Source organism: Nuphar pumila, chromosome 14 (assembly GCF_984573655.1).
Source record: "Nuphar pumila chromosome 14, dmNupPumi1.hap1.1, whole genome shotgun sequence".
NCBI classification, from domain to species: domain Eukaryota; kingdom Viridiplantae; phylum Streptophyta; class Magnoliopsida; order Nymphaeales; family Nymphaeaceae; genus Nuphar; species Nuphar pumila.
The window spans coordinates 14,189,047-14,216,444 of record NC_143262.1 but is presented as its reverse complement, the minus strand read 5'-3'; the positions used below and the strand labels follow the sequence as shown (position 1 = coordinate 14,216,444).

The following is a 27,398-nucleotide window of genomic DNA, read 5'->3' as shown; positions in this document are numbered from 1 at the left end:
CTTTCTATTTCAGTGTGCAAATAACAAATTTAAAATCTATTAAATCAAACATATTTAGCATTATACTACTATATAAAAAAACTTAGAAAATAAAAAACTTATTCTCGTATGAAACCTCTAGATGTATGAAGATGATTCGTTGGTATGTTAGACCGTCTGTTTCGCTCTATTCACAATATTTTTCTCCAACGCCTGTTATTAACAAAAGAAAGATAAATTAGTTCACGAAAATTAAAAAATTTAAACATTTATTTACTTATGAATATATATTTAATATTTACCGTCCAATAGGCTCTCATAAAAAAGTTGCAAATCCCTTTCCACACTTTATAGTAGACTCCCTCAGGAGGATATTTTGTTGCTTCATCATGATTTTCAAATCTCTTGTAATGCTTATGATAGCACGATGGTACCCTTGAGTATGATAGCACGATGGCACCCTTCATCGTGATTTTCAAATCTCTTGTTGCTTTCCAAACATTCTTGCACACTTGAGTATGATAGCTGAAGCTGCTTATCCACAGTAGCACGATGTTTAACTATATTCTTGTCTAAATCAAACTCAACCTACATCATATTATCAAAATATAGTTAGTAACATTTTTTTATAGAATAATCTATTTATCAAATTATAATTAGACAATATACTTACATAAACTGCCTCATGCAATACTATTTTTTCGTCCTCTGGGACCTTTATCCACTACTTGTGAGTGATGTTGGCTCACTCCCTAATGATGCAAGAAAGCCTCCTCGAGAATACGAAAATGCCCTCGCTCACGACTTCTTGCGTACCAAGCTCGATAGTTACTGAAGCCTTTGATTGCTTGATTTGTTTCTGGTGGGTTATACATTTGTTCTTTTCACGTTTATGCTGAGAAGATTCTGCAGTTGCTAATATGTTGTAAGAAATAAATATTAATGAGAATAAAAGTAATAAATTTTTAATTATACTAAAAAAATACTGGATTAATATTTACATGAGGTCATCGTGGATGACTCTGAAGCTGCAGTGGTCTGTGGTGTGTGTGGGAGGGGGGGTCTTCTCTTCCTTCTTTGAAGTATCACCCACCTGTGATATGAAGTCGATCTCGTTTAGGTATTTACCTTGGCTGGCAGGTAGTGAACTAATTCACGAGGAGGAAGAATGCCCACCTCTTCGTCGTGAACGATATATCGATATCTGTTAATTTCATGCAAATAATATTAGCATAAACTATACTGTATAGAATTGAATCAGACAAAAATATTCACTATCATACAAGAACAATATTAAATCAAATGAACAACAACAACAACAAGATCATGGATTTAAGATAGCACACAATTATAAAATATAAACAAGAGTCATATATATATTTTTGAACTAGTTTTCAAGAGAAAAAAATAATACAAAAGGCACTTACATTAGACTTCCTTTGTAACCCTAGATGCTTTGTCAACTTTTCAATAGGTAAATATTTAATTGCACTTATATCAATTTTTTTGTCTAACCATGAGTCCAACCAATTAAGACTTTTTGACAATATTTGTTTGGTAAGAATTTAAAAATAAAACAAAAAAAAATTATAAATTGATTACGATAATTGACATGCCATCTATATCTTTTATTGAATACATTCTACAATCTTATCTTATATATATGTGTCAAGTTAGACTACACATTAGGTTTAGAATGCTCGAATAAATCCAAACAATTGTAGGTCATATCACTGTAATAAGAAGATCTATATATTACACAAACTACTACTAGTAAATCATGAATGTTAGGGTTTGTTTGTATGTAAATCTAGAAATTTAATTTTTTTTAGCTGCATTTTTTTTATGGTGACAAATTGATGGTTAACTACTTGTGAAGATGGCGAAAAATGATCCAATATATCATGTACTTTAGCACACAAAATTGTAAATAGAACATTTTAAACATACTTAAAAAGTAAGTTTTTTGCTTTGGATATTAAATCTACATAAATTAAGTGCATATATTATAAGTTATGGTGGCTCGTAACTGCAAGTTTATAATAAAAGCACCACTAAAAACACAATCCCTGATCCTTAGCAAACAAATCTTGGTTAGAGTTTGTAACAAAATTGCTTTAACACCTTGAGATTAAGTTATAGGTACTTCTGTATTTAGATCAACAATATCCCAACTTATCCCAGATTTCTGGATAAGCGGATATACACACCCAAGTGCCCCTTGACTTTGTCATTGAAACTTGGAAGCCGAGTTTTTTTGTTGCTTGCGTGAATGATATTTTTCTAACATATTCTTGCTTTTTGTTATAACTGGGCATATCCAAATAACTCCCACTCATCCGAAAAAGTGGTAAAATATTTTACCACAGAGAAAACATATCCAATTTTTTAACAAACTGGATGCTTCCAACCATAAACCATTAATTACCCAAATTTTCCCTTCACATGAGACACATTGGTCGTAAGAACAAATGTCTTCCTCTGTTGATTTTTCCCCTCATCTACAAAATCACAGAGAAATAAAACAAAAAAGCATCTTCACGAAAGAGAAAAAACAAAAAAAGAAATATATGGTGGGGGCCATACAGTAATATGGAAGATCGAAAGGGGGTGCGGAAGAGATTACACCAAATAAACGTGAGTCAGAATTCCCCTTCATTCAAGATAAAATAATTACATAAAACAAACATCAGTAATCAGAATTTACTCAAAGACGCACCTCATCTCCGTCATATTTACATAAAACGGTTCCATCATGAAGTGAGATTTTATATAAAACAACAATTGTACGTGAACTCTAAAAGTACCGAAACTACCGTTCTTCACCAACCACTTGCTCGGATGCCAACCTCAGACATGAGATCTAAGTATAGTAGAGAAATATTGTGCTTAACCTTTCTTCTCACCGAGGGCAGAGCTGCATGAATTTCAACAAAAATATGAACATCAGCTCTTCATTTTCCTAGGGAACTTGAGATCCCATGTTTGTTTACCACCCCAGATCGACTAAACAGATATGGGATCAGAGGCGTCCAAATTCACAAGAACAAAAGAACAGGATAAAAATGGTGGGTGGGAATCAAACCTCAGCACCGTCCACATCAATGACCTTGGAGGCATTTTGGTCATTCAAATTACGGTCAGGAGGAGGCCTCCAAGGAGGCTAGGCGAAGGACCAACTTGTCGAGGTCGATGCCGCCAGCTCTGGCATCCATCCGGCAGAGAATCTCGAGAATGGAGCAGAATACTTTGAGGGGGGGGGGGGGTAGGCCTTCTTTTCTTTTTCTCCAATGAAGAAAAAAGAGAAGAGGAGGAGAAAGAAGGAGAGACAGATAGAGATATCTTACAGCCAAAGGAGGAGAGGAGGTGTCATCATCCATCGGAGGAGATGAGGGCTCGGGAGAAGAGGCTGTGTGTGTGTGTGTGAGAGAGAGAGAGAGAGAGAGAGTATCATAACCTAATTAGGGACTGTACAACGGTGACATAAAGTATACCATATAACTGTGACACGAGAATGTCACCGTTATTGGTCTATAACAGGTATATCGTTAACGGTGATATATATACAAGGTTGTCATTACAGAGTAAACCTTATAACACCGATATTTGTATATCATCATTTTTTATCTTTAATGGCAATATTATCTGCCGTTAAAGTGTTTTAAAATGGGTCGTTAAAGACATCTTTAATGATGATATATTTATGTCACCGCTAGTACCTAGCAAGTAGCGGGGACAAAAATGTATCGTTATTGCAGCACTCTCTAGGGGCAACTTTTGTTGTTGCCATTAAAGTGTCACCACTATTAACCCTAATCCTTGTAGTGATACTATAACCAGTCATGACTTGTTTCATTTCAGTTAGTTCTTTATAACAACTTTGTTCTCTCTAAAACCGCGTAGCCCTAGTGGTTGTTAGTGGTGTCTGCGAACATAAGCTGCCCATCTATGGTGGTGCTTATCATTATCAATGGCAGTAAAAAAAAGATACGATGAATAGTTGAGAGAGAGAGAGAGTCCTTGTTCAATGGGATAGTTTGCTTCAAGGTACGTTTGTGTGCTACGATGAAGGCTCCATAACAATACATGCCGTAGAGACTTCGTCCACCAAAGCAAATGCCTTCGCAACAATACAACAACATAGTAAAAGTGTGCAATAATATCCCGCCTGATCTTGGACAGTAGAAAGGAGGGTCGTTCGTTGGGCCTCTTTCTGCTGTGTTGCCACAATGGGCCGATGGAAATGCACTGAGCCCACCCCATGCATTTTTTTTCATAAGCTTCCCTGATTTTGTGGTATACAAACATGCCCTTTAAAAAGTAGAGCTGATCAGGTTCATTCAAACGGACCTTGTACAGAAAACTGTTCAAGGTACCTTAAATGCCGTCCTTCATCAAAATCAACGGCACCCAAGGACTATCAAAAGTTTCTTGTTTTGAACGAATCAGTCATTCATTTTTCAACCACTGATGTTGGTTCAACTAGATGTGCCAAATTCTTTGTGGTACCCATCCTATTTTGATAACTTTTAAGTGCCATTCATCTTGATGATGGACGACATCCAGGGTAACTTGGACAGTTTTCTGCCCAAGGTCTCTTGGACCTGATCTGCTCTCTTTAAGAAGAAATTTTCTCTACCTATTATCCCACATTTTAAAGGGTTATTGGTAGAGCAAGTATTTTGGGATGAAGTAGCAACTGGGGTTCTCCTTGTCTGGCAGGAGCAGCTAGTGACCGTCACCTTGTGTTGGGACTTTACAGGTTCAAAACCCAATGGTATAGTTGTTTAACTGTTAGGGGTCTGCCTAACCCAGCTTGCCGTTCATATATATATATATAAAATTTTGGAATGAAAATTACTCGTGCCAACTTTTCAGGATATTGAAGGGGCACACAACTCTCACCCCTCCCACTGTTTGGCCCTGCCCGAGGAGCCAAATGAAAGTAAGACCATAGTTGCATTGAAACCCCACTCACCCCTTGGTTTCACATTTCAGGCATACCTGTAGGGCTGTTAAACGAACTAAGCAGCTTTGGACCCAGCTTGGTTCGGCTCATCACAAACTCATTTGTAATAGGTTTGTATAACTAGTGAACCGAGCCACAAGCAGCTCGTTTAGCTTAAATAGGTTGAGCCTGAACTAAGGGTATTCAGCTCCACTTGGAAGAACACCTATATATATGTTGGGTTCAGCCCTATTCCTAATTAATGGTGCGGGGAAGTGAAATAGTCACTCACTTCTCATTAATGCAGGAGAAGTTGAAGGGTCAGCCCTATCCCCTCATTAATGATGTGGGAAAGTGGAATAGCCACCTAACTCCCATTAATGCAGGAAGTTGAAGGGTTAAAACCCCTTCAGTTTCTGAAATGAGTCTAGAAGGCTTACTTCTAGAAGGTTCATATCTAGAAGACTCTATGGCATCTATAAATAGGGGTGCAGAGGCTGTGTGCTGGAAGGAGAAGGGTAGAGTGACTGTGTGCAGTGTGCAGAGAGAGAAGAAGTAAGAGAGAGAGAGAGTAGAAAGAAGAAAAGAAAGAAAGAAGGTTCGTCACCACGCATTGATCTTCAAAGAGAGGTGTTGGTTGTTGTGTGGGCTTTGACTCAGGTTGTGCACCCGAGAGGTAATCTTGTATTCATTTCTTCTTGTGATTTCTTTGTTGTTATTATCTTTAGCTTTGGGCAAGCTATTGGATGTTGTACTCTCTACATTGTACTCTCTACTTTCATTATAGTGGATTATTCTCTCCGTGCCCCGTGGATGTAGGTCATGTTGACCGAACCACGTAAACCCTTGTGTTGTGATTTGATTATGCCTTTGTTAGATCCTATATTGCTTCCGCATATTTTTTGTTATCTTAATTTCTCTACAAGTGGTATCAGAGCAGGATCGTGGAAAATCATGTCTTCTAAGTCAGTTAGCTCTAAGTTTGAGGTAGAGAGGTTTGATGGCAAAGAAAACTTTTCCTTATGGCAAAGAAGGGTGAAAACTCTACTTGCACAACAAGAGTTGCATAAGGCTTTTGTCGGGAAAGGGAATAAGCCAGAAAGCATGATCGATGATGAATGGGACGATCTTGACTTGAGGGCTGCTGGTGTGATTGAGTTGTATCTATCAGATGAAGTCATGTGTAACGTGATGAAAGAGAGGACAACAACGAGATTGTGGTTGCGGCTAGAGAGCCTCTACATGACCAAGAACTTGTCCAACAAGTTACACCTCAAGAAACAACTTTATAGTCTTCGTATGAAGGAAGATACTCTCATTCTTGACCATCTTAGTGTGTTTAATAAGATTATTGCTGGTCTGTTTAGTCTAGATGTTAAACATGAAGATGAGGATAAAACTTTGTTATTACTAACCTCATTGTCACCATCTTATGAGCATCTTGTGACAACCATAATTTATGAAAAAGAAACATTGGATATGGAAGAGGTCACAAGTACGCTCATTTCCAATGAAATTAGGAGAAAACCATCACCGAATAAGGATTCTGGTGAAGGATTGATGGTGAGTTCATCCAAAAGTAGGGGTCGGTCAAAGGACAGAAAAAATGACCGCAGATATATGAGCAAATCCAGGTCAAGGAAGGACATCACTTGCTACAATTGTGGAAAGAAAGGACACTTCTAGAATCAGTGCAAAGAGCCAAAGAAAAATCAGAAAAAAGGGAAAGAGACAAAATCATCAGAAACCAAAGAAGATACCACAGCCACAGTTGAAGGTGAGCTTGTGATTTTGTCTACTACTAATGATCCATGTATCTGTGTATGTCAGGATACAGATTGGGTCATAGACACAGGAGCCTCGTACCATGCCACACCACGAAGAGAATATTTCAGTACATACAAGACCGATAATTTTGGTGTTGTCCGAATGGGAAACACAAGAACGTCAAAAATTGTAGGTATTAGAGATATTCATCTCCAGACTAGTCTTGGGTACATGTTGGTGCTCAAGGATGTCAGACATGTTCCAGACTTGAGGTTGAATTTGCTTTCAGTAGGAAAACTTGATGAAGAGGGCAAAAGCGGTGTTTTTAGCCAAGGACAGTGGAAACTCAGCAGCGGGTCATTGGTTCAGGCCAGAGGAAAGAGATGTTGTACTCTTTACAAGATGCAAGGCAAGGTATCCAAGGGACAGTTGAATACAACTGAGGACTCTTCTATTGATTTGTGGCACAGTCGATTAGGCCACATGAGTGAGAAGGTCTTGCAGATTCTTGCTAAGAGGGAGCAACTCCCAGAGTTAAAAGATACACATCTAAACCCGTGTGTTCATTGCTTAGCTGGTAAGCAACATAGAGTATCCTTTGTTAGAAATGTCTTTCATAGAAAATCTCACATTCTGGAGCAAGTTTATGCTGATGTTTGTGGTCCTCTGAGAACAAAAACTGTTAATGGTTTTACTGATGTAAAAACTTTTACTGGTGCACTTTATTTTGTTACTTTTATAGATGACTTCTCCAGGAAGATTTGGGCATACCCTCTGAAAACCAAAGATCAGGTTCTTGATGTATTCAAGCAATTTCATGTTATGGTTGAGAGAGAAACAAGAAAACAACTGAAATGCATCAGGTTAGATAATGGTGGCGAGTATACAGGTCTATTCCATGAATATTGTAAAATTCATGGAATTCACCATGAGTTGACAGTTCCAGGTACCCCACAACACATGCAATTGCAGAAATGATGAATCTTACAATTGCAGAAAGAATCTGGTGTATTCTTGCACAGTCCAAGCTGCCAAAGAAATTCTAGGGCGAGGCCTTAAGGACAACAGTTGATGTGATCAACTTGTCTCCTGCTCATGCCTTAGCAAATGATATTGCAGATAGGGTATGGTCAGGAAAGGATTTGTCTTACAAGCACCTGAGGGTATTTGGATGCAGGGCATTTACACATATCCCCAAGGAGGAGAGGTCCAAGCTTGATGATAAGATGAGGCAATGCATTTTTCTGGGATATGGTGATGCCAAATTCGACTATAGGCTATGGGATCCAGAGAAGCAGAAGGTATTCAGATCCAAAGACGTGGTATTCTTTGAAGACCAGACACTTGCAGATATCAAGAAAGATGTGTCAATTCAGACTTCTGCAGATGGATCTATTCACTTAGATCCAGTTACTCCTCCAGTGGCACAAGTTGAAGGAAGAACAATGCAGAAAGATGATGCAGAGGCGGATGTTGATTTACCTGTAGGCCATGTTGAGCAGGAAGAAGTTAGAGAACAACCTCTTCTAGAACCCCAACTGAGAAGATCTTTCAGAGAGTCACAACCTTCCAGAAGGTATTCTCCACATGAGTATATGATGCTTACTGATGCAGGTGAACCAGAGAGTTACCAGGAAGCATAAGAGTGTGAGCAGAAAGAGCAATGGCTAATAGCTATGCACGATGAGATGGATGCATTGCAGAAGAACCACACTTATGATTTGGTGGAACTACCAGAAGGCAGAAAGGCTTTGAAGAACAAGTGGGTTTTCAGGTTGAAGACTCAAGAACAATGTTCTCAACCAAAGTATAAAGTTAGATTGGTTGTGAAAGGCTTTGGTCAAAAGCAAGGTATTGACTTTGAAGAGATTTTCTCTTCTGTTGTTAAAATGTCTTGTATTCGTGTTGCTCTAGGTATTGCTGCTAGCCTGGACTTGGAGATTGAGCAGCTAGATGTGAAGACTGCTTTCCTCCATGGTGATTTGGAGGAGGAGATATACATGGAGCAACCAGAAGGCTTTAAAGTGAAAGGTAAAGAAAATCTTGTATGCAAGTTGAAAAAGAGCTTGTATGGGCTGAAGCAAGCTCCAAGACAGTGGTACAAGAAATTTGATTCATTTATGGTTGAAAATGGATACAATAGATAAGCTGCAGATCATTGTGTCTACTTAAAATGGTTCGGTGAGAATTTTATTATTCTCTTGTTATATGTTGATGACATGCTTATCCTTGGAAAAGATATGTCTATAATTGACAGGCTTAAGAAGGAACTGAGTAAGACCTTTGCAATGAAGGACATGAGGCCAACAAAGGAAATATTGGGCATGCAGATCTCTCGTGATAGAAAAACCAAGAAGATATGGTTATCACAGGAGAAATACATCGAAAAGGTGTTGGACAGATTCAATATGAACAATGCAAAGCCAGTTGGTTATCCTTTTGTAGGTCACTTTAAGCTGAACTCGGAGCATAGTCCATCAAGTGACGAGGAGAAGGAGAAAATGAAGAAAGTTCCTTATGCTTCAGCAGTCGGAAGTTTGATGTACGCGATGGTATATACGAGACCATACATCACATATGCAGTAGGTGTTGCTAGTAGATTCCTTGCAAATCCAGGAAAAGAGCATTGTGCAGCAGTAAAGTGGATCTTTAGATATCTTAAAGGGAGCTCCAAAGTTTGTTTAAGCTTTGGTGGTGGATCACCTGTCTTGACAGGTTACACAGATGCAGATATGGCTGGAGATATTAATACGAGGAAGTCCACATCTGGTTTTGTACTCACTTTTGCAGAGGGAGTTGTGTCATGGCAGTCAAAATTGCAAAGGTGTATTGCTTTGTCTACTACTGAGGCATAGTACATTGCTCTTACAGAAGCTTGCAAAGAGATGTTGTGGATGAAAAGATTCTTGATGGAGTTGGGTTTTGAGCAAGACAAGTACTTTGTGTACTGCGACAGTCAGAGTGCCATTCATCTCGCCAAGAATTCGAGTTTTTACTCAAAGTCAAAGCATATAGATATCATGTACCATTGGATCCAAGATGTGTTTGAGAAAAATTTGCTTCATCTTGCAAAGATCTCCACAAATGATAATGGTGTAGATATGCTGACAAAGGCCTTAACGATGGAGAAACAAAATACATGTCGGCAATTGGCCGGCATGAACTTCAGTTGATTAGTTGAATTGAAGTATCCCCTTGAGCTGAAGGGGGAGATTGTTGGGTCCAGCCCTATTCCTAATTAATGGTGTGAGGAAGTGGAATAGTCACCTAACTCCCATTAACGCAGGAAGTTGAAAGGTTAAAACCCCTTCAGTTTCTGGAATGAGTCTAGAAGGCTCACTTCTAGAAGGTTCATATCTAGAAGACTCTATGCCATCTATAAATAGGGGTGCAGAAGTTGTGTGCTGGAAGGAGAAGGGTAGAGTGGCTGTGTGCAGTGTGCAGAGAGAGAAGAAGTAAGAGAGAGAGAGTAGAAAGAAGAAAAGGAAGGAAGAAGGTTTGTCACCACGCATTGATCCTCAGAGAGAGGTGTTGGTTGTGGTGTGGGCTTTGACTCGGGTTGTGCACCTGAGAGGTAATCTTGTATTCATTTCTTCCTGTGATTTCTTTGTTGTTATTAATTTTAGCTTTGGGCAAGCTATTGGACGTTGTACTATCTACATTGTACTCTCTACTTTCATTATAGTGGATTATTCTCTCCGTACCCCGTGAATGTAGGTTGTGTTGACCGAACCACGTAAACCCTTGTGTTGTGATTTGATTGTGTCTTTGTTAGATCCTATATTGCTTCCGCATATTTTTTGTTATCTTAATTTCTCTACAATATATACTGTTAGTTCGGTTCTACGTACCGGTACCAGGTACTGGTACAAAAACCAATACCGGGTACTACTATTTAACGTCTCAAAAGGGTAAGAAACAGTCTGTGTCACCTTTTACACGTCTCTAGTTAAGTAGGAAACCAATTTCACCTCTCAGTTGAAACGGGTACCAAAAGTGTTTTGTGGTGGTAATTCTATAATACACTACAAAATGGCTAGCTGAACCTTTCTTGCAAAACAAAATGATGTTTAAAAAAAAACTTTTGTTCTAATTAGGTCGCTCCTAAGCTTGGGTTAACAACTCTCTCTCTCTCTCTCTCTCTTTATATATATATATATATATATATATATATATATATATATATCTTGGTGGTCACATTTAAGCTTGTTAACTTAATTTTTGAGAAACTTAGTTAAGTGAGAAACCTGGGTCAGTCTTTCGGTGGTCAGTGGTCACATTTAAGCTTTAGAAGTCACCGCTGCCTTGGTGCCTACTTGGTTGAGTTTGTAATTCTTGGGAAACTAATTTCTTTAGTTACAAAAGATGCTAAAATAATGATCCGATATTTAAATATTAAAAGTTGTGCAATCATAGAGATGCATTTTAGTGATTGTAGACACTGAATCATATGTCAATAGACAGCTACTCATAGTTTCTAATTCTTGTTATCTTATTTTTATATATCATAGAAAAGTAAAATTATGAGATATAATTTTTAGAAAGTCCTATCACTTTCCTTAAAAATTTGTACCAATGTCAACAAAACAGCTTACCAATATTTGTTAAAAACTCATACCAACATGTTTAGAGTGGCGTTTCATTTACACGTACCCAAATGTTGTCAGCATCCGTATCGGCCCTGAATCGTTGGGTAGCTGATTCAGCTGTATTAGCCGATACCAATAGGGATGCACACGAGCCAGGTTTAAGCCGAGCTTGGGCTAGCTCGGCTCATGAAGGAAAACATGTTGTTCAAGCTCGGCTCGAGCTGAAAACTTTTAATTTAAAAAGGTTCTTAAATTTTTTAAAAATGGTGTAAAATGCATTAAAACGGTGAGACTTGAACTCATGACCCTTCTAAAGATGACCAATAACCTGTCTGCTAAGGTAAGATCTTCATTTGTATTAAAATTATGGACAAAATACATGGACAGAGAAATCTATTTTTTTTATATAACTATGTGAACCGAGACTAGGCATAACAAGCTTATTGGAGCTGGACTGCCTGTTCAAGTTTGGATCGTTTATGTGTTCTGAGTTTAAACCCTTGTTCAAGCCCGGCTCATTTATTTTCCGAACGAGTTTGAGCCGAGCTTAAACTAGTCATGCCCATGCTAGCTAGGCTCATTGTGCATCCCTACATGCAGATACTCAATTAAATCTTTCTATAATAAAAACATATTATGTGTCAATCATAACGTGACACAAGTTAAAACTATTAAAATAATAATAATAAATACGTTTTAGTATTTTTTTGCATTTATTTAAAATAACCGATTCAGGGGTACAACATATCGATATTCTACCGATACGATGCATATCGGACGAGACGGGCCGATACGCACCCATACTGATAACATTTCCCAAAACTTTTGAAGCCCTCACGTGCCTGTATGCGCAACTATGATTAGACTGGACCCTCTTGATTTGGTGATGCATCTCTAACCAAAGGGCATGGTCAGGTTTCTGTCTTGGCCCACTATTCTAAACGGAGCATAGGTAACCAAAGCAGGTTGGACTGTGGGTCCCACTACCTCAAACGGGTTGGACATCGATTAGACCTCAGGTCATATCAGGACCCAAGTCAGAAAACTCCCCTAACCGGATTCTTGTCCTAGTGAGATCTGGATCCTGCATCACCTGACCTAGTCGGCACGTTGGGTTTAGTCTTACCTGGTTGGGGTCACTCAATGTCTAATCCATTGACAGACCCATGCTAGAGGAGAAAATGGGTTGACACGCTTGAGTTTAGGCTTGAGCCATCTCTGCACCCATCTCAGATTAGGTGGACATGGATCATGGTCCTTTATCACTCATTGTTTTATCCATGAACAACCCTATTCTGGAGGTGAAAATGGGTTGGAAACCTGTCAGATTAGGGTTGATCCATACCCAAATTCATCAAAGATATGGTGGATGGTGGACATGGATCATGCACCTATGTCCATGGGTACTGAAACCCCATTATTCATTGAATGAACTTAAGAAAAATGTGTTATGTGTGACATGCAAATATGAATTAGAAACTATCAAACAGAGAAAATGGGTGGAACAGTGAACATTGGTATACTTGGATAAGAGCCCAGATCCGAACTATCCTACCATTCTTATGCCTCCTTTTGTTTTTTCATCCATATTCGGAAGTACTGCATCACATACCAACAACTGAATCAATTTGTATAGAATAACCAATATGGTGCTGCATACCATTGAAAACGGATATGTATCCCATCTGGAGCCACACCTGTATCCCATTTGATTTGGTTCCATATTCAAGTTATAATTATCTTCGCCAGCAAAATATCATGCTGGAACGATGCTCCATACACCCTAAGATCGATCAACATCAGGCTAGGAAGCACGATAGGCTTTGGATACCTAACCTGAAATGGGTCAGACCCGCAGCCAAATTCTGGGTCCCTGTCCAATAAACTTGGCCCTAGGCACAAGAAGTAATCAGTTAGAGCGCAGGCGTAACTTTGTTTCAACAGGATCCACCTATCCTGATCCCACTTTGATTGCATGTGTAATGGGGCCCCTATTTCAGGACTAGGCCTGATTGGACCTGGACCTTGGGGGCCCAACCCGGGGACTAGCCTATTGTTCTCATCTTGAGCACATCACCAATTTCTGTGGTCCGGTGTGGTTGGTTAAAGGTATGAAGGGTCCATTTATTATGTGTTACTACTGTTGTTTATAGTAAATGAATAAGACAAAGTAAGTTAAAGATTTTACTTAAACCTTAAGTTGGGTATTGTTTCTATGATATTTAGTGCCCCGTTTTGCTTTTCTAGGCAGTTTATAAAGGGGCTTTTTTGGATGCATCTACCACTTGTTAGCTATCTATTTTATCCTTTTGAAGGCCTTTAATGGCAGTCAGTTGGATCCAAGTGGTCCCTTCGCCAGGTATGACGTTTAAGGACCTTTGCACAGGATCCAGATCCGAATTGAAGATATCAAAAATGATTTGGAATGCTTCTTCTTGTTGATTGCATCATCTAGCCAGGCTTACTTAGGTATGAGACCTTATCAGGTTGCACTGGGTTTATTTCATACAACAACAAAAAAAAATCTGGGTTGGTGATGCCATAAAAAATGGAACCATCAAGGTCCAGATCCATTCATGGAGTAAAAGCCAAGGCTCTGGTAATACCAAGATAATTAACCAAAAACCAACGTTTATAGTTGTCTGGCAGCTACGCATTTCACATCCATTAGGTGAAGGAATGCTTGTCCCTTATTAATATTGATAAGGTTTGGGATTTGGATCAGTACGAAACCGATCCAAATCGAGTATAATGCGGGCATACGCAGTTCTAAGGTTGTTTAATCCCATCACAAAGGATAACCCAGTCATTCTGAGATACAAAAGGACATAAATGTCATATTAAAAATGTCAAGGGTATAATAGGCAAGTCAAGATTCTCAATCCCACGTGCAATGGACCTCTACGATTCTCCGACAATAAAAGCATAGCAGGTGGACGTTGTAAGGGAATGACCAAATTACCTATAGTGTAAAACCTGTAAATTTTTAATAGAAAATAAATAAAGAATTTGCGTTAGTTCAAGTTGAAAATATGTTTTTATCTTTTATTGTAAATTGTGTGTTTTATACGCTTAATGTTATCTTTCTGATAAATTAGGGTAAAATGGTCATTTCATTCATTGTTGTAAATAAAATATTTAATTTAATTGTTTTAATAAATCACAAACCCATTTAAGGATTTTTGAGGTATTTTGAATGTAACGGGACATATTTTAATGATTCTCGGTATAATTTCGTAAAAAAGGGCATTCTATTCGTCAAAATGTTACTTTCAAAATCAATTTTTTTGTCTAAAATAAGATCATTAATCTTCAATTAAAGTAAATTTATTATTATTGTATTTATACATGACCCATTTCATCATGAAAATCTTGGTTTAAATTTTAAATGGCTTTTGTCTGCATTTTCTAATATTTTTTTTCATTTTTTCTCGTGTTTCTCGGGTCAGACCCGAACCGGGTCTGAACCGAACCCGATGACACCCAATATTTGGCCTAACGCAAACTTTTTTTTTTGTTTCATTCTTTTTTTTTCCTCACACAGCCGAGCACCCTCTTCTCCCTTCCCTGTCTGCGGTCTCGCTGGAGCAGCGCCGTCGCCGACACCCCCGCCGACCGACGCTACTTTTCTCTTCTCCCCTCCTTTCTTCTTCGTTCCTTCTCCATTCGTTTGCCGACCAGAAACCCCAGCGTTACCGCCGCCGTCCTCCTCCCATTCGCCAGAAACCAGCCGCTGCTGCGACCCTGACTGTGCTACCACACCGTCGTGAGCCCCAACCACCGGCGATCGTCCGTTGCTCCGCCACTTTTGCACAATTCATTAATGCAGAAAGGGTATTCCCTCTGCTTTCTCTTTTTTCTTTCTTCTATCGTGTTGGTTTTCGTTTTGTATCTTGTTTCCCTTCTTCTATTGTTTCCACCATCACCGGAACACCCGACTCTCCCTCTCTCTCTATGCTTTACGGGTGGGGTCTGCGCATTGGAGAAACAAAGCCCCTTTTTCCCTTCAATTTTTGAGAACCAGGGTGGTTTTCTATAATCAACTTATTACGAAATCCATCCTGTTGTTGCATTCCATCCGTAATCTTAAGCATGCCTTATAGTTGCTGCATTTTTTTTTTTTATACCTTGACATTCTGCCTTGCGCTATGTGTGCACTGGAATTCACTGAGATAGGGACGCCCACCCTTTTCTGCCGTGTAGTATTCCTTTTCTTTTTCGTTATGTCTAGGCTCAGTGTTGCCTGGGTCACCGACTATGTGACCAACACACCTTGCTCTTTCCTCTTTTTCTTCACTTTCCTGACTGAAATCATGGCCTCGATTTTTATTTGATGTTGGTCTTTATATTTTGCTTGATGTTTCAAAAATCTGGGATTTTTTGTGTAAATCGAAAGAAGGGTGATTGAATCCAAATTTATTTTCAATTTACTTGGTTTTTCCTTTCAAAATTTGAGAATCCACACCTATATATCATAATCTAGTTAGTGCAAGACAAACACATCTTTTATGAAACGAATATACACAATTCACAAGTGGGTACAACCAATCAGAATGGGAGCGATCATCTCATTTTCTTCACCAACATTAATTAACGGTGCTTGAAACGCATGGAGTGCGTGGTGATCTCTGGAGGCGAATGCTCCTTTCCTCTGATAACAATTTTGCAAACCTGCAAAAGTATAAACAATAAGTACTAAAATAATCACGATGTGGGTCAAGAAGAAAAAACAAATAGGCTGGATTTAACAAGACATGGTCCAACTGCAGTGTTGAATTAGCCAAACATTTCAAGGGGGGCAAATTAGCTACTCATTTTAGCTAAATGAATTCTCCCAACTAGTTGGTTCTCTTAAGAGGGTAATGATACAGTGCTCCAGCGTCTATTGGATCAATTTAGATCCAACAGCTTAAAATAAGACCGCAATTAGGGCTAAGAAACAAGCTGAGCCGCTCATGGCTCGGTTCATGTTCAGCTCTTACAGAGCTCGTTCAAACTCGTAAAATAGGCTTGGCAAGTTGAATATGAACAATAGGTGCTTGGCTTGACTAGTATAAGCTCGTTAGGTAGTAAATATATACATTTTAGATATATTTTACATGTATTTTTTTTCTTTTTCTATTTCTTCCAGCTCTAAAACAATGTATTTTTTTCTATAAACAAGCCAACTCGAAATCGGCTCGTTTAACTCGGGCTGATTATGAACTCAAACTCAGCTTAGCTCGCTAGCTACAAGAATAAGCCAAGCTTGAACACTTCAAGCTCGTCCCATTCAGCTTGTTTATAAAGGGGAGGTGGCATGCTTAATGTTAGGCTTCCCGAAATCAGGTGCGGGTCGAGTCAGATACTCAACACAGATCTGACCCATTGACAGGTAGCCCTACACGAGAGTCGCTTGCTTGAATTGAAGTTGAGAGCTAGGATTACCTAATGAGAGCTTCTTCATTGGTGCCTTCATCCACCGGTTCAACGAGTCCTGTCTCCAAATTCACCCTGGAAACCGGTTTTTTCAGGAGTTCTTCTCCTATCTTTACAAGATTGGCCAGATTCTCTTCAGTTGCTACATCAACGGAGGCCACCGTCCCAGTCAACATGTCATCCTGCACCACATGATGCAACAAGAAGCAATGAAGATTCATTTTTTTCTTCTTCTTTTCTTGAAGAAAAGAATGCATAATATGTTTATGGTTTTTTTCCTTCTTAACATGCATAGAGTTGCTGATCTATGTCACAAAGATACGGGTATGGTCCAACACATGACACGACTACGTGAAGTTTTTGAAAAATAGGATGAGAACATGTATGTTTAATATTTAATCAATAAAAACTGTTTTTTGATAATTTAATATATAGAAATGCATTTTTATCGAAATGTTTTTTAAATTTATTCAACACTATTATACAGTATGAAAAGAATATCCATATATATATATATATATATATATATATATATATATATATATATATATATATATATGTCTGGGTCGTATCAGCTTGTCACTGTGCATAGTTACTGATGCATATATTGGATTTCGCTTGAATCTTTTGATAGTGTGCATAGTTACTGATGCATATATTGGATTTCTCTTGAATCTTTTGACAGTGTGCATGGGATTCACCTGAATTCTTAGATATCTTTTTTCTGATCTGAGAGCTTGGAAAACTACAGAGACGTGAAGGTCTACCATGTCGGCACTTGCTTGAGTGAACACATCAACTAAGGGTGTAAGACCATGGTTGTATAGCCAATCTATGACACCCCATTTTGCTGCCATCATTGCACTGTATTTCTCTTCAATCTTGGATGAACCTGTACCCAGAGAGATAACCAGAAACTTGCCATAGTCCATGGGCTTGATTGGGAAGAAGTCCTGGTTGTCACTGATGATCTCTTTAGTGATATCCCCAATAGCTAACAAGGTCTTGAGAAACCGAAACAGATATGGATATCAAGTTATTTCACTTATTATTATTATTTTTTTATAATAAAGGTTTTGAGATTGTTAAAGGTAGAAATTAATTACTGGGTTGTTAACTGCCACCCCACCATCGGTTAGGTTGTAGCGCCTGATAATATTGCCTTGATGGTCTTTTGTTTCAAAGTAATAAGTAGGGAGATATGTTGGTGCTGCGGATGTGCTGATGCATATGTCAGAGAGGAGGGCATCCTTGGAGATGTTTTTTTTTACCTGCATGAGAACAAATACTTTTTCAAGATTGCATGGTACGAGAGAAATTAGCAGAGTGGTTCAAAAAGCTTGAGATTTATTCTCTTGACTAAAAGAAAATTAGTACAAAATTCTAAAACCCTGTTTTTTTATTGTTTTTTCATTTATATATGTTTTTAAAGTAAAAAAAATTAAGAGTTCTGCCTAGGGGTGGCAATCGGGTCGGGTTGGCGGGTCAGCATACCTCAACCTGAACCCGACCCGTTTATTAAACGGGTCGGCTGTGGCAAACACGAACCCGACCCGTTTATTAAACGGGTAACCCGACACGGCCCGCCAACCCGCTTAATAAACTGGTTGGGTCGGGTAAACGGGTTGGCAGGTTAGCGGGTTGACCCACCCGCCTAACCCGTTTATTAAATGGGTCAGCCGGGTTGGCATACCCCTAACACGAACCCGACCCGTTTAATAAACGGGTTAGGCGGGTCGACCCACTTATTAAACGGGTTTGTTTTTGCCCAACCCGAACCCGCCTAAGAGGCGGGTTGGCGGGTCGGGTTGGCGGTTCGTGTGAGGTTTTGCCACCCCTAGTTCTGCCCTTACAGGCGGACCAATTTACAAAATTTAAATAAAGTAGGGACTAATTTAAAAAAGGTTAATACACTAACAAGTTCTCCAATATAATTTCTAAAATCTAAAATCTTAAAAACAAGGTTAGGTTCTAATAGTGGGTAACATTTCAACAGTTCTCTTCGAGGCGGTTCGTATATAAAATGGGTTTGGGTACATAATCCGTTTCGGGTTTGGGTCTATTCAAGAATAAAACAGGTTCTCATACATAATTGATTGGGGTTTGGGTTTTTTGGTTTTACATTATATTAAAACATTTTGGTCTGGTATAAAACGTGGGTGAGGTTCAAACGGGTTAGAGTCTTCATTTACAATACCCAAGGCTCAACCCGTTTTCATTATGGGTTAATATTTTGGACAACGAGTACTGGATAATCCGGTTTAGTCCCTACTCTACTAAGTACTAACACTCCAGTTACATGATTACATCCCTACTCTCTCTCTCTCGTTTATTTTACACATTTTTTCATATTTAATTAAATTATCAATTCTTGATCTTTTTGAAACGTTCAAAGCATATAAAATTTGTGACAATGAATGTCTTGGCTGGTTTTTGATAAATCTTTTGCAGATGGAAAGGAGTTCAATGCATCACATGCTCATGGCATGCCTCCATGTAACCTCTGCATGAGACAAACAGTAGAAAGGAAACGAGATAATGATAGAAGAAAGGTGGATGAAGAGAGACCTCGTAAGTGGAGAACACAACAGGCTGGAGTAATTTGATGTCAAATGTTGGAATGATCACGTTAGTCAGTGTTTCCCGCAACCTCCTTTCTCCGAGTTTTTCCTTCACAATTTTATGTAAACTGTGGCCACTATACATAGGTCCTCTGAATGCTCTATACATCTTGATTAATGAAGCAAATAACCCTCTAAGATAAAAATAATATTAAGAGAGAGCCTCAGCCATCATAAATTTAAAAGCAATTTTTTTCCATTTAGATGAGCAAAATGTAGGGACAGTTCAGATAAAAATAACAACGAACATGATCATCACCTATACTGAGGGAAGATTTTAGGGCAGTTTTCAAGGTAGAAGGGAACAATATCTTTAGCAGCAAATAGTGGGCGTTTTCTTTCATCTGGTGCAGTTAACATGGCTGTCACCAATCCCCCTGTGCTCGTCCCTGCGATGACATCAAAGTAGTCTGCTAGCCTTACCTCTGGTCCATCCAACTCCTACAGAAAGAATACAGTTTATATACTCACACGATCGAGATTGTAAGAGAAAACAAATAATGGAGGATTTAGGACTGATTTTAGTAACAAGATTCACCTTGCAACTGGTTTCGGGAAACTAATGATGGAAAAATCCAAAATATTTCGCATGAAACATCATTATGCCATTACTACCTCCATTAAATTTTTTTTTTGGAAGAAACAATAGATGTAAAAAACACAGAAAATCTGTATGCACGCAGCGATTTTCTGTATAAAATACAAAACACATCATGCAGCGATTTTCTGAATTTTGCATGGCCTGTAAAGAGCCAATGCACATTCAACTACCATATATGGAAGGTCCCTCTTGCGTCCTTTGCTATAGTTGGCGAAAAGAAAACTGACGGTCATGGAATGTGATGTTTTTTTTTTTTTAATTTATAACCCGGAGAAATCACAGACCTGGTCGCTCTGGCTCAACCTGCCATACCTACGTTCATCGTGCCGGTAGGATAAAACTCCGAGGCTAGGACCCCTGCCCCTCGAGACCTATGCTATGCATCGGCTTGGACGACCCCATGAAAATCGAACCTTGACTTCGGGTCTAGCAACCAAGGCCCCCACCCCACTAGGCCAACCCCTCTTGGGGCCATGGAATGTGATGTTGCTCGTCAATTTGTTATAAAATAAACAGTGTGTATGTGTGTGTGAGCTCGCGCGGGTGTGCATACACAATCTTAACTATGTCACTACCAAGTCTCCAGCATATCCTTCTCGAGAAAGCCATTTTCTTGTCCCATAGTTTCATTCTAAAAGGACAATGAAAAGAAGAAGAAGAAATTGCTCACAAGGGCTCTGCTCATCTGGTGGGGGCAACTCGTGAACATCACCAAGCTGAAGACGTCACAAGTTCGAAACCCATAGGGGCATCCCTTTCTACAAGGCCAAAACCGAGTATACTCTCTAGTGGGCTGGGGACCTCAAGGGTTTTAGAGGCTTGCAAATGTGCAGTTTATGATGGGGGATTTTTCCTTAGTCTAGCCGAAAAACAAGGACCATGATGAAAATGTGGCTGATTTAATTACATGGAAGGAAACAGAAGGCTGCTACACGGTTTTTCCTTGTATTAGAGATTATGAAAGTAAACTTGCTAATAAATTAATGAACTAAAATATAAAGTAGAGGCAAATCAAATATTCACAATGGATCTAGTCGCCTGCAAAGACAGCTAGTTGGTCAGGGCTTCCTTCCTCCCCTTACCTGCAGTTGCTTCTCAAGAAATGCAAGGATCGTCCCAGGGATAATGCCTCTGATGCCACCACCATCAATACTAAGAATTGTAACCAGGTTACCATTCGTTGGTGGCTGGATCTGCGCAACTGATGACCCCTCCATGACTAAATATATGCTAGTTAAGAAATTCAAAGATGAACAATAACCATATCTGTAATGAATTCATGCAGCAAAGAAGAACAATGGCTATATATATATATATATAGAACGAATTCATGTTGCATCTGTTTGGGTGATGATAATGGAGGTAACCCCCATGAGTTGAAAAGCAAGAACTCATACACTATAGCTACATCACATGATAAGAACGTCTAGTGCATGCATCTATGGGCTACCAAGGTCCACTTGAATTTTCTTGACATCAGGGCTACCACATTCTGTATTCATAGTGAAAATAGGTGAAATCTTTAGACAGCAATTGAATATGAGTGGTCCTCCCTAACTCATCATAATAATTATACCCTGAGTCTGAACAAATACTATAAATTAAATACCATAACTAGTCTGAATGATTGAATTAGGGAGAAATGGCATTCCCTTGAGACTCAGTTTTGGCTACCATTCAACGTCCCAAGCAAATGATAATGCACGGCAAAGATTGGAAGAGAGAGATTTTTAGGCTTAATAGCACTACCTTTGGGCAAACTCTTTTTTTAGGCTAGAGAGAGTTTCAACACGGCTCCCTTCTATCTTGGAAAGGCTTAGGCTCAGCTGAGTCACCAGACACATTCCTGCATTGAGATGAAACTTTTCTAAGATATATATGTTTATCCATCAGTGCCTGACACGGTTGGAATCTACGGCGATATGGAAATGAGTTGCTCGAGCAAGATTTTCTGTTTAAACCTTTCTAAAATTTGATGTAATAGATGAGATTTCATCTATCATTATCTGTTTTTTTCAGTGGATGTAGGCCTTTGGCCAAACCACCTTGTTTCCCTTTCTTATTCCTTTTATTCAATCTGTTTTATTTTCCTTTCTCCTTATTTTTATTCAATGTGCTTTATTTTTCTTCACAGCCATGTTCATCGATTAGGTCAACCAAGTTGGGTCAACTATATATATATATATATATATATATATATATAGAGAGAGAGAGAGAGAGAGAGAGAGAGAGAGAGAGAGAAGTTTGTCTACAGTAGTCAAACATAATGTTAGTGATGTGGGATCCACTTGAAACAGTGATAGGTGTGGCAATCAGGAATCATAATCGTACACACCTGGGTGGATCAGGGCATTCAAGTTGAAGAACGTCGCGAGTTCCATACTCAGGGTTCACGTCCCTTCCCTTAAGGTTGAAGGCAGTGGTCTCCCAGGTGGGCAAGGGGTTTTAACCATTTGGGCTAGGCCATATATATGCAGGGTGTAATCTCTCCTGCGTCCCACTACCAGAATTGGAGATTTTCATTGTTAAATATTTAAAAAAAAAACTCAATTAAAATAGTGGCAAAATTCATAGATGCATTTGAGTGGTTTTCAACACCACGATTTTTTGTCTGAAACTAGAAATCGGGCTTTGAACTTAATCCCAGATATTAATCTAAGTTATTGTTAGTCCATTCACAGCACAACGATTAGAATAAACTTCATGAACCAAATCATGCAGGAACTATAAACAAATACTACTTGGTTCCAATTTATTTGGATTTGATCCACGACAATCTCGACATTACACATAGGAAATAGGGATGGCAGTGGGGCGGGGCGGGGCGGGGGACAAGGTTTCCACCCCCCCCCCCCCCGCCTCAAAATTTTATCCTCCACCCCCGCCCCGCCTCCGCGGCGGGGATGGATTTTATCCTCCACCCCCGCCTCCATCCCCGCCTCCATCCCCGGTCCAAACGGGGATGAGGCGGGGCGGGGCGGGGATATTGCGGGGAAAAGTGGTCGGGGCGGGGATCGTGGCGGGGACGGGGCGGGGCGGGGAAAAGTGCACGTCCACCCCCGTCCCGCCTCCGCGGCGGGGATGAATTTTATCCTCCATCCCCGTTTCATACCCTTCATCCCCGGTCCAAACGGGGCGAGGCGGGGCGAGGCCCCGCTTTCCCCCGGTCCACTGCCATCCCTAATAGGAATCACATATTTGGCTGCTTACGATTATGCGAACTTTGAGTTTTTTCCGATGTATAAAACAAACAAAACTTATTAATTAATAATTTGACAGTAAATACCCTATAACCATTTGTTGTTGTTCTATAGATGAATGAACGAGAATATTTATATATATAGCTAACAATAATTTCCACCATAATTAGGAGAAATTTACAATTAAAAATAGTGCAGTTCTAACAAGATAAATGAAGCAAGAGATGGACAATTATTTTTCTTTTGAAGAGGCCCCCATCTTTAAGCCTTCAGCAAAAAAAAAAAAACAGTGCTGAGTGCTCAAATACATACACAACCCAATCAGGGGGTTATCTTCCAATTGTACATGAGATACATGAGGGGGGATATATTAAAAAAGAGTACATAATGTCTGTGTATCTTTGCCTAAAGGAGTATTTTGGCAAGAACATCTTGACCATCTAGAAGTCTCGCCACAATTAGGGGTGGCAATCGGGTCGGGTTGGCGGGTTGGCGTGTCAGCATACCTCAACCCGAACCCGACCCGTTTATTAAACGGGTCGGCTGTGGCAAACACGAACCCGACCCGTTTAATAAACGGGTAACCCGACACGACCCGCCAACCCATTTAATAAATGGGTTGGGTCGGGTAAACGGGTTTTCAGGTTCGCGGGTCAGGTTGGCGAGTTGACGGATCGGGTTGGCAGGTAGGCAGGTTGGCGGGTTTTCAGGTTCGCGGGTCAGGTTGACGGGTCGGGTTGGCGGGTTGACGGATCGGGTTGGCAGGTAGGCAGGTTGGTGGGTCGGGTTGACGGGTCGGGCAGACGGGTTGGCGGGTTTGCGGGTTGACCCACCCGCCTAACCCGTTTATTAAACGGGTCAGCCGGGTTGGCATACCCCCAACCCGAACCCGACCTGTTTAATAAACGGGTTACGCGGGTTGACCCGTTTATTAAACGGGTTGGCTTAAGCCCAACCCGAACCCGCCTAAGAGTCGGGTTGGCGGGTCGTGTCAGAAATTGCCACCCCTAGCCACAATAATCTCCGTCCCTCAGCTACAGCAGTCATCCATGACATCCATCTTCCATTGTTAGTCTCTACAATAATTTGTTGAAAAGACCGATCATCCAGTTCAAAAATTGAATTTAGGGCCTCAGTTCCTGCCACGGTTCTCCTTCTAGAAAAATGTAACTCTTAGCCAGGGTAGGAGCCACGTTCCTGCTAGGGTGGGCACGTGCCCACCCTAACCCGAATTCCCCCAATGGGAGGGAGGGGGGGTTCGGGTCAGGCTGCGCAGAGGTTAGGCAGTGAGTGCTCACCCTCAGAAAGGTTGGGTCAGGGTGGGCACACTCCGACCCGACCCATGCCTCTCCCCTTTTACCACGACCCAACTGCTCTCTCTCTCTCTCTCTCTCTCTCTCTGGGCCTCCGGCAGCACTAGCGGCAGTGGTGGGCATGCCCCTGCCCTAAGGTCATCTCTCTCTCCCTCTATATATATATATCCGCTGAAAGTTTGCCGGATTCAGATCAGTGGCCTCTTTGGGGCACGCCCCTGGCCTTGGTGGTTGGATCTCTTCCTTCTTCTTTCCATTTTTTTTCAAAATACTTCAAAAGGATCTTGATTTTAAGGGTTTTACTTTTTTTTTTTAATTAAAATAATGTATTTTTAGGGTTTAGGTTTTTATTTAGTTATTTTTTGAAATAAGGTTTTAGGGTTGTGTGTGTGTGTGTGTTTTTAATTAACATTAGGCATGATTAATGAATGCTTGCTTTTTATTTAGAATATTAGTGCTTTTATTTTCTCTTTTTCAATTAGCATACATATGTGATTTCTTTTAGGATTTTAGGTACTGATTTGGATTTTTTCAAATAACATGAATATATAATAAAAGTTTAAAGGTTTTTATCTGGTATTTTTTTTTAATTATCATTAAGCATGATTCTTTTAATAAATACTTGATTTTGGTTATCAAACCCCTAAATCTTTGATTTTTGTTAAGATTTATGTCTTTTATTTTGTTTTTCAAATGACATAAGTATTTAATTAAGGGTTTTGTTTTTTTTCAATTAGCATATCTATAATGTGATGTTTGTAAGGATTTAACATTTTTAATAATTTTTTTAGAATAACCTAAATGTTTAGTTTATGGTTTATGGTTTAAGGTGTGTGTGTTTAATCATCATTAGGCATGAATCCATGAATATTATGTGATTTGATTTTAGTTAGAATATTAAGGTTTTTTATATTAATTAATTATAAATACTTAATTTATAATGTTTTTTTAATAACATAAATATTTAGTTATGGTTTAAGGGCTTTTTTATGTTTTTTTATTTATCATTAAGCATGGATATATGAATATTGCAAGATGTAATTTTGGTTAGAATATTAGTGTTTTTTATCACTTAGTCTAAATACATAATTTATGTTGTTTGTAGTAATTAGGGTTTTGATTTGTTTTTTAGAATGATATAAATGTTTAGTTTATAGTTTTAAGGGTTTTGTGTTTTTTTTTCTAATTACCATTCAGCATGAATCCATGAATATCTTGTGATTTGATTTTGGTTGTAATATTAAGGTTTTTTTTATCAACTAGCACAAATAAATCATTTTTGATGTTTTGTAGAAAGTAGGGTTTTGATTTGTTTTCTGAATCATATTTTTAGTAATTTTTTTTACTTTTTATTTGTACCACCCTAGTTTAAAATCTTGGCTCTGCCCTTGCACCTAGGATTCAACCTGATTTGTGTCACTACAGGCATAGGCAATTAACAAAGAGTTAGCAAAAACTAGATGCACATCCAAAGCATTATGATCCGGAGGCTGACAGTGCTCTCTCTCTCTCTCTCTTATGTAAATCTAAACTCAGATTTATAATAAAATCTAACCACCTACGAGATTATATAAGAAAAAAATAGAAAATAATAGAAAAATAAATGAATTAAGAAATCAACTGAAAATTAAAGGAAATAAAATAACTGAATTCCACAGCTGAACTGCCTGAAATAACTGAAATTCATATCCCAATCAACTGAACTAAAAAATTTTCTAATTCTAAATCAAGAAAACTACCTATTTTGATAACTTTATGAAAAGATAAACTTATACTAAAGATATCAATCAAGTATAATGATCTAATATAATACATAAAATATCCAAATACAAAGATCTAAATAATAAAAGAACCATGCATCTAAGATGGATTTGAATAGACTCTACTAAACCCAGTTTGCATTGCTGTGCTCCTGCATAGAGTTGGAAAAGACTTGCCTTTAAGTCTGAATCTGGGTTGCATTTTTTTTTTAATTGTGTATCACCTTGTGGGTTATGGGCCTACAATATAAAACAAACTCTTTATGTTGCTCTAAAAAGAGAAGAGCACTTGCAGGATTTGGTCCCATATGCATGACAAGGCTAGAAATACTCTTTTCAAATAATCCATAGTCACATGAGGGTCCCACAAAGTGAAATGGGTTAAACAGATCTAGAGCAAGAGGTTGGGATGAAATCTGGATTCATTATGTAGGAACTTCATCCATAGGTAACTATAGAAACCCATGCTAATTGGATTTGAGTTAGTCCAAGGTCTTGTATTGGTTTGGGTTAACAAGGATGGGTATAACACAAGTTTTGACCTAGTTGTTGGGATTTGGGTATAGATGGATTTTGGAGTTCACTTTGGACAAAATTAAATGGATTTGAATTTAAGTCTAAATTAGGTTTATTTTGGAGTGGGTCTTTGTGGCCTAAGGTGGATTCAAGAAGATTCAATGAAATAGGTTTGGATCAATTAAGTGGTTTTATATTCAAATTGTCTTTAATTGGATATGTGCATTTGCTAGGGTTTGGGGGTCCATCGAGCAAACCCACGCCGATTGGGTTAGGGTAGTAGGATGCCCTAACTGCCCCTACCACCTAAGATACCATACAACAAAGAGGGCTCACCACCAGTAGGGGACCTGTCGGCCCAGTGTACGCTTGCCGAACAGGGTCCTGCCAGTAGCCAAGCCCCTGATGGTCTAGATGGTGTATGGCTCATAGAGGAATAGGCGATGAGAAACAGCCCACCATCAATGGCTTGGGTTGCTTCTGGTAATTGCCGGTGGTCTCCTCGGCCTAGCACGATTGGCAGCCAAGCACTGTAATTGCGGCAACTGGGTCCTGTCGGTCAAAATTTGTTGTAAAGAGGGGATGTATGGTGGTGGACTAAAACCCACTGCTGGCCATTGGGGCTGTTAGGGCCATCGACCAGGGGTTCTTCTAGTCTTGCATAACTGGCCAAAGGTTTTTGGCAT

At 39.2% G+C, this 27,398-nt stretch overlaps 1 protein-coding gene across 1 annotated transcript; it reads right to left on the bottom strand.

The window, feature by feature from the left end:
* Positions 1-393: 393 nt before the first annotated feature.
* Positions 394-21,140, bottom strand: LOC149816455 (patatin-like protein 2). Its single transcript, XM_089986896.1, has 11 exons — positions 21,006-21,140; positions 19,588-19,763; positions 19,234-19,456; positions 17,808-17,951; positions 17,349-17,726; positions 16,711-17,006; positions 15,879-15,954; positions 14,824-15,088; positions 2,408-2,480; positions 1,108-1,183; positions 394-567 (listed from the first exon to the last, which is right to left on the bottom strand). Exons 1-11 carry the CDS (start codon positions 21,138-21,140, stop codon positions 394-396), a joined length of 2,016 nt encoding a protein of 671 aa, XP_089843022.1.
* Between the last annotated feature and the right edge of the window lie 6,258 nt (positions 21,141-27,398).